General features: G+C 40.4%; 1 protein-coding gene across 1 annotated transcript; it reads left to right on the forward strand.

The window, feature by feature from the left end:
* The first annotated feature begins 220 nt into the window (after window positions 1–220).
* Window positions 221–7,110, forward strand: RPS15A (ribosomal protein S15a). Its single transcript, XM_048866028.2, has 5 exons — window positions 221–383; window positions 2,003–2,140; window positions 3,080–3,159; window positions 5,569–5,654; window positions 6,977–7,110. The coding sequence occupies exons 1-5, from the start codon at window positions 236–238 to the stop codon at window positions 7,068–7,070; spliced, it is 546 nt and encodes a 181-aa protein (XP_048721985.2). The 5' UTR covers window positions 221–235; the 3' UTR covers window positions 7,071–7,110.
* The last annotated feature ends 1,454 nt before the right edge of the window (window positions 7,111–8,564 follow it).

The raw sequence follows: 8,564 nt of genomic DNA on the forward strand, positions 1-8,564 counted from the left end.
GCCAGCTAGCTCCCGTCGGACCACGGGCCCCCAAGTTGCGGAGCGCGCCCCTCCCAAAAGACGGTGACTCGGCTGTGACAAGGTGAGCGGGCATTCAGTTTGTCCGTTCACACTTGCCTTCACCCTCCTCCCTCCCGGATCGGAAGTATTCCGGTTGCTATTGGATACCTGACGGAAGTATCGACTGCCTGTCTCAGGAAGGGCCAAGAAAAATGGCGGGCGCCGCTCTCAGCCAATGACAGCAGGAGAGACCTGCGACCGCTTCTCTCCGACTGGGAGAGCGGGTATCGCGAGATCCCTGAGATCTCCTTCCACCAACCTGAGTTCCCATAACGCCCTGCGCGAGCCCGGCCTCTTCCTTTTTCCGCCATCTTGCTGCACCGGTGAGTTGTGGGCCTCGTTGGGCCCTAGGCGCCATCCGCCGTGTACTATCCCCATCCTGGCCCTGCGGGCGTCTTCACCCGCCTTCCCGCCACCTCCGGACTCCGCCCGGCCGGCTCAGTCTGTTTTGAGCCGCCTGCGGCCGCCACGGCCGCCGGTGGAGCCACCCGAATAGGGAGGGGGGAGGCGCTTTCCTAGCCTGAGCCCCGCTCTCTGGAGGGAGCTGTGGTGGGGTGGGGGAGGGCTCGGGTGGCAGGCTGGGCCCGAGGAGCGTGATGGTGGGACTCGGGCCGCGGGAAGGGGGGGAGTGGGGGATCTGGGGTATGTGAGACGGTAGCCTGGGCCCTGGGAGAGGCGGTGGTAGGAGGGGGTATCGCGGGGGTGAGGGGGCGTGCAGACGTAGGCTTGGCCCTGGAAGAGGAAGAAGAATCGGGGGCGGGAGGACGCAGACTGGGCCTGGGTAGGGGGCAGTCAGTTTCTCTGAGTTCAAGCTGAATCTCCCATAGTTTATCTCCTGTTAAGTCGGTGGGTGCTGATTGAGTTTAGCAGTAAATGCCCCCCTGCGCAGTGCAGATAATCATACCAGGCAGGAGGGTTATTTTGTGTGGCAATGTGGCTTGATCCAGCCCTTCTGGACTCAAAGCACCTCAAAGGTATTGTAAAACTCTGTAGGCCAAATGCTGACAGTGTAATGGCTGGGTAGGCAAATGGGGCGATAGTACAATGCTTTGTTTAACTGTGGGATATGTTGCCCTAGTCATCAGAACACAAGCTTGAGTGCCCAAGTGCCACAGTATCTTCAGTATGCAACTGGATTTCTGCCAGAGATGGGTGAATTGGGCAATACTTAAAAGGTTTTGTCCTTGTTCTGGACAGGCTATAATGTGGGGTAAATGATTCTTGAAACCCACTATCAAGAGTTGACAGTTTTTAGTAAAAAAAAAAAAAAAAAAAAAACACAACAAAAAACAACACCCTCCCCCCCAAGAAAGTGCAAAGCCATGTCACTTTAATGGTATAACAGCTCTGTAATGTAAACAGGGTCTAAGATTTTGCTCAATACTCCACTGCAGTCTCAACAGGCTTAGATCCTATTGTGAGATTTTAGCCCACATTAACCAGTAGGTCCAAAAATAACTAGTGACTGTTTCAGTCTTGGGGTGACATATTTCAGAAAGTACAGCTAATCTCTGGAAATTAGGTCATTCTCATATTGAACACCTGAAATCTCTTATCGCTTATGAAAAATCCTGGCCAGGATGTCTTGCAGCATCTTTAAATATGCTTTAAGTCTAGACTTTAAGTCTTTGTCTCTGAACATATCTTATTGTAGAACACTAAGTTTATGCTGTATATGTTGTATAAACTTTTTATGGCATAAAATGTAGACTGTTGAATATAGTTATGATGGGTTTGAATTGTGGTGGTCATACCCAAATAATAACTTGACCTGTGTGGTGTTTGCATAAAACATCTTGAAGCTTTGTCAGAATAATAATATCTGCTGTTCTGAGTTCAAAAATTCTGAAATTAACAGTGGTAGCTTTTTTTCAAAAAGTATCCCTGCTTAAATGTGAAACCAAGAAGTTGGCACACATAACTAACTTTGTTCCACACACAGGCATCATGGTGCGCATGAATGTTCTGGCCGATGCCCTTAAGAGCATCAACAATGCAGAGAAACGTGGAAAACGTCAAGTTCTCATTAGACCGTGCTCTAAAGTAATTGTCCGGTTTTTAACTGTGATGATGAAGCATGGTAAGTCATCAGAAAGTAAAATTCTTATCTAATTATTTCTATAAAAGTTAAGAGGCACCAAATAGTGTAAAACTCAACTATCTCCTGTAGCAAAGGGATATTGCATCACTTGCAATGTTTCAAACTGCAAAAAAAAAAAAAAAAAACATTTAGGGGTGGGGAGCGGGCAAGGGCAAATACTTTGTTTATTGTCTTTTGGTTGGTGTGTTAATGAATAGCATTGGAAAAACTTGGGTATGCTGCCAAGATAAAGCCAACAATGCAATTTTTTGGAAGCTGTCCACAGTGGCCAGTGTTCAGTGTCTGAGTGATTCCTTAGATAAAACATGCATTGCCTTTCCAAGTGAACTTAAATTGCATTTAGTTTGACTCTGTGGGAAGGTGAGCTGATCAGTTACTCTGCTCTTTTGTAGAGTAAGCTAATCAACCTGTTAAACTTCCAAGTTGAAAAGAGTACTTGGAGACATGCAAGACTAACCTTACAAAGTTAGTGCTGCCTCGAATATTGCTGGATATAAGACCATTGTATTAAATACGTTAAACAGAGAATAATGTGTATTCTGTAATAGCTGAAATGTGATGACTTGTCTACATGAAAAAGTTGCACCATTTTAACAGTTGAGTGCTAATAGTTTTAAGTGTGATTGTTAAACCAATTCAGTGACACGAAGGCAAAAGGCTGTGTGGATGCTTATTTGGTTTAGCTTAAGTTGATTAGGACTCTTAAGCTAAACCAAAATAAGTCAGTCTTAAACCAAAATAGGTGTCCAAAAAAGCTTGGCACCAGTTTAATAAAATTGGTATATGAACTGATTTTAAGTTAAACCACTGCAGCTCTCTCATGTAGACATGGTCTAAATGTTAAGTTTTTGACTTGTCTGCATTTAAGACTGCACTAATTTGGATAATAAAGGTTCTGCTTGATTTAATCGTTCACAGGTTACATTGGTGAATTTGAGATCATTGACGATCACAGAGCTGGGAAAATTGTTGTTAATCTCACAGGCAGACTGAACAAGGTAGGGTTTGATTTAGTGCTGAATTCTTTTTTCTTTCTAGAAAGCTGTTTAATTCTGAGAAATATACACTCTTCCTATGCATTTATATTGTTAATCTTTGAAGGAATTCTGTGAATGTGGTTGTGTAATGATAAATGATTTGATAAGGGCATGTGAATGGAGGCTAGTATGCATGTGGCTTAAGTGGAAGCTTTCTTGGGTCCTAATGATTGTGCTGGATAAAAACGTACTTGAGCAACCATAACAAAGTAAATTAAGCTTGTGTGGGAATATGTACAGGGAACTTTGCTTGCCAGCACCACTTTCTCTGCTTTTTCCTTAGGGGCCTTCTAGTATGTATATATTGTCCAGTCATACACCCTGTCTATATTTGTGTAGTCTCATATTCCAGTTTCAGACAACAATTCAATTATGAAATAATCAGTAAGCTAGAAATTGAATACTTAAGTATTTAAGCTGACTTTAATTGGAACAGATTTGTTTGGAACATGTTTAAGAAATGCAAACTTGTATCCAGGTGATGCATAATACTAGTAAATGACTAGAGAAAATTGTAGAAGTCAAGCCTTGCTGTACTAACTGGATTTTGTTTGCAGTGAACTGTTGAGCTGTGCATCTTGTAGTTATGTCATTGCACTGCATAACTCCTTCCTAAATATCCATGTAATGTTTTTGGGTTGTCAAGATTTCTTTAACTCTGTCCGGAAATCCTGTGGGCTATATAACTTGACAGTTACCATCATGATCTATTATAACAGATTCCTCCATTGGTTCAAAACCATTTCTCACTTAAATAGTTTAAATGAAAACACTGCCCATCCAGTATGTCAATATTCTGAATTGGTAGCAGAGAAAGTTGACCCCTCATGAGCATATTTTGGATCCCTTCCATAGAGAACAGAAATCTGTCAACATAAACATGTTTTTCAACTGGTAATTACTTGTCTGGAGCAGGCTGAGGATTGTATAAGTGCAATAGAGAATCTCATAATTTGACCAGGTCGAACTATATAACAGTTTGGAGTCTGTTGTATTTTAGGATAAGGGTTTGTGCTGTCACTGAGCTACTTGGAGGTTGTTTTTTGAGTGATGTTTGGCACAAACAAATATGTTTTTCTAGAGTAGTTCTGTTACTTGGTCCAGTCAAACATTGAACAGTGCAACAACAGCATACTTTTTGTGCATGCTTAAGTGGCAAAGACTTGTTAAAATAAATGTAAATACCAATTAAATGGTGAGAACGAAAGTTGCTGTCTGCTCCATATTTTTAGTGTCACTGGTTATTGACACTTCAGCACATATGATACTAACCCAAGATATAATCTGTGTTGGCGGTTCTAACCACACTGTATACTTCTGGTTTTTAATCATTTGCATAAGATTAGTATAATTAACTTGAACATTTCTTATTAGTTGGTGAGTTTCTAGGCATGGTTTTTAATTTCTCAGACATACAAAAAACTTAAAAGTTTGTGTGTCCAGGTAGCTAACTTTGTAGATATTCAGTTCTTCTTTGCCATGGTTAAGAACCTGGGAGTAATCTCAGTTCTTTGGTAATAATGCTCTGGAGTTAATGCTTTCTTTCAAGGCGTATACAGCATGCTCTTAAGCTCTCCCAGAACTGAACTGGCTACAAAATGGCATTGCCTTCTGAGTTTGCAGACCCAGCAGTAATGTAGTTTCAGCCCTATCTAGTTGAAAGGAAGACGGTAGTATCAAAGCAGCTCAGGACTGAATAGTTAGATCCTCTGCTTAGTCCAGCTGACAACCTGAGTATGCACAGTGGATGAAGTTGATGGAATAATGGAGTGCCATTCTTGGATACTTTGATCTTGCCCTGTCAGACAAGTTGGATACTTGATTGGCACTATTAATCCTCTTCTGATCAATGATTTGGCGAGACATAGCACTGAATGCCTTAAATGCTGCAACTTGTGTAGAGAGATAAGGTAGGCTAGGTATTATCTTTTATTGGATCAACTTCTGTTGGTGAGAGAGACAAGTTTGCAAGCCACACAGAGCTCTTCAGGTCTAGGAAAGGTATTCACAGTAAAATGCATGGTGGAACAGATTGTAAGGGACCATTCAAGGTAGAATGGCCTGTTAACACCTCTGCAGTCATAGGATGAAAAGGGGAGTGTGTGTTAATGGGTTACAGATTGTTGTAATAAGCCATACATCCATTTTCATTCCCAGACATGAAGAAGAGCTCCATGTAGCTTTGAAAGCTTTTGTCTCATCAACAGAGGTTGGTCCAATTAAATATACTTCCTCACCCAACTTGTGTATCTCATATCCTGGGACCCAAAAGGGCTACAATTACATTGCATATACAACAATGGAAGAAATATATGTAGTAGTCCTCCTGTATCAAAGTTCTTCAGCTTCTGTTGGGGTTTTATTTTATAGTGTGGTGTGATCAGTCCCAGATTTGATGTTCAGTTGAAGGACCTGGAAAAGTGGCAGAACAACCTTTTGCCTTCACGTCAGTTTGGGTAAGTGCCAGATATGCAGAGTTAAATTGTTGAAATTCACAATGAGGAGAATTGCTATGAATTGTTCTAAGAGAAAGTAGTTAATGCAAAAAAAAAAACTTCAGGTAATTTCATAAATGAAACTAGCACTGTTTTGAAGATCTCTGTTCTGATCACTTCTTCAGAAAAGAGGGACACACTTAAAAATCAGTTTTTATATAAGCATTTTTTATCTACCGCTAAAAGTTAGCGCGAAGAGACAGCGTTCTTTGTTTTTCCGTTTGTGCATCTGACAAGACTTCGTATAGTCAATTTCGTCTACATCATTCTCACTCTTCTCCGTCCGAATGTTGGTCTTAATTCTGTAGAGACACTTAAAAAGAAAGTTGTAATAAAAATACAAATTAACAGGTACTTGGGTATAGGTGTAGTATCAGAAATGACTGAGGTCTTTTTAAAAATTCTCTAGATATCAAACTAAGGACTTTCTTTTAATAGAGGCTTTGGCTGTTACATTAAATCAATATATAGTAGAATCCCACTGTCACTGAATCTTGTGACTAAGTGAACAAACACACCAAAGCAAGGAAAGATGCATTACAAAATGTACAGTTACTATAAAGAGTTAACTGTAGCTAAACATTGCTCTAGTATTCTAGTACATATACTTCAGCATATTTTGTGTGAATTAAATAGAAACTCTTGTGAGGCTAATCTTGACAGTGTCAACTTTCGTGCAGAAAGCATGATAATTACTATAGTTAGGTGTTAGAAATAACTAGAGTTACCTCAGCTAGCTTAAGCTTAGTACTAATATTCAGGTATTAGCAGCATCAGCATGAGCAACTTTAGGAGTTGTACCATATGAATTTTTTATGCTCTGCTAGCAATCTGGCATAATACCAACTATACACTTGTTATGAGCAGGTAATTGGCATGGGTTTGAAAATGGTGACATGGGCCAACCGCAAAGTTGAGGTTATGACCTTGCTAACACTGCTTCAGCTCTACGGTGCTAACAGCAGGAATGTCCAATGAAAATTCCTAGTGTAAATAAGGTTTGTGGGGAAGTTAGGAAGTCTACTCTAAAGAGCATGTCGTCAAATGTAAATTTACCCCAGTGCAATTTTAAATTCTCAAGCATTTCAAAATAGCATATTTGTAGGGTTTGTATAACTATTTTACATTAGAACTGTTGTAGTCTAAGTTGTCACATTTCCTTGCATTGGCTAAAGAAGCTGAGACATTGCACTACAAAAATGAGATTGGATGGTTTTTCTAATTGTATGAGTGGTAGGGAAATCTACCAGAATATGCTACTGAAAATACTTTTTACTTAATAGGTACATAGTGCTGACAACTTCCGCTGGCATCATGGACCATGAGGAAGCAAGGCGAAAACACACAGGAGGCAAAATCCTGGGATTCTTTTTCTAAAACTTGTAAAACAGGCATACTAATAAATTGTTCAAATGGACTCTGTTTGCATTCAGTATTAATGGTTTAGAACACTTCCATTGGGAACACTGCAATATGTAATAACACTTAAGACCTAATGGTACACTCCACACACTGTAAAACATGGAAGACGTATTGTAATTGAGCCAATTCTAGATTTGGCATCTATTCCACTCTGCTTACAATTTTCTAATTCTACCAAGCTAATTAATTTCAGTTCAGGAAGAAACAAATTATAGCCAGTTACTCCAAAATGCCCCCAAATCCTCTGTGTAAGGTCTGAAATTTTGAGCTGCACAGTATTATAGCCTATGACTGGTGCTACCTGTTATTCAGAAGTATGACTATCTAGTGCCTAGGGTTGTTAATGTCTATTTTTTTTACCTTAAGGTCAGGTAATGAAAGATGCTTTGCAAGTTGCTATAAAGACAGTGCCCAGGGAATAGCAAAGTAGCTTGTATGCTTTGAAATCTAAATTCTAATCTTATAAAAGTTTCTACTAGTCCAGGAAATAAGTACAGCGGAAAATTAATCAATTTGTTCCTAGGTTTTCCAATTAATCTTTTTGTTAAAACTTTTTTTAAAAAATGCAAATGTATATGCCTTCTCAAAGTTGCTGTGCAAATTTAGAGTTGTGAGGTTCTAGGACTGTTGAACCCATTCCAGAATGGCAAAAAACCCTGAGATCTCAGTCTCCCACAAATAAACAGAGCAGGCAGTGACAAAAATTAGATTAGCGTTGAGTTATCGGTCACATTCTTCAAAGTCCGAGTACCCCCAAGATACAGTGGATTTTTTTTAATGCTGTAACAGGAGAAGAGACTTGAGCTCATTTCAAACAGTACCAGAGAATGTGAAGCAGGCTTCCTTGTAGCACAGCTGCGCTGCTGTAGCACTTCAAGGTAGACCTTACTTACGCTGATTTGAGGGGTTCTCTCATTGGCATAGGAATCCACCTCTCCAAGAGGCAGTAGGTAGGTCGAGGGAAGAAGTCTTCTCTCGACTAGCACTATTACGTTTATAAAAACTCAGGGGGAGTTTTTCAGGGGACAAGGCAATACGCAGTGTTTATTTAAAATGCTAAACAGATATTAAAAATCAGTAAGTATATGCATATATTCAAACAAGCACACACACACAAAGGTTTTGCATCTGGTGTTATAGTTACCAGTCCTTATTGTTGCTCGAGTCAGCCTAGTGGCCAGCTAGACTGAACACGAGTAGTGGGAGCTGGGCCTCTGTCGAACGCATCCGATGCTCTGTTGTTGCAGAATGACCCAAAGCCTCCTGGCTCTTGCCCACCTTTATAGTAGTTGTCTTTCATGTAAGTCTATGGATTTTGCTTTGTCAACTGGGATCTGTTAATTGCAAATCTGCTGTTCTCACAGTCGTCTTTCATCAGTAATGTTTGGCTCCTCAATCACAAACTGGGTGCTGGGTGTTTAAACAGCTGCTCCTTATCTTATAGTTTGT

This window comes from Caretta caretta, chromosome 10, assembly GCF_965140235.1.
Source record: "Caretta caretta isolate rCarCar2 chromosome 10, rCarCar1.hap1, whole genome shotgun sequence".
Lineage (NCBI taxonomy): Eukaryota > Metazoa > Chordata > Testudines > Cheloniidae > Caretta > Caretta caretta.

Bases quoted from the DNA above. Each gene is read 5' to 3' on its own strand.
- RPS15A (XM_048866028.2), top strand. From the start codon at position 236: ATGACAGCAGGAGAGACCTGCGACCGCTTCTCTCCGACTGGGAGAGCG. The intron at 384-2,002 runs GTGAGTTGTGGG...TTCCACACACAG, and splicing joins TCCGCCATCTTGCTGCACCG to GCATCATGGTGCGCATGAAT. The intron at 2,141-3,079 runs GTAAGTCATCAG...AATCGTTCACAG, and splicing joins AACTGTGATGATGAAGCATG to GTTACATTGGTGAATTTGAG.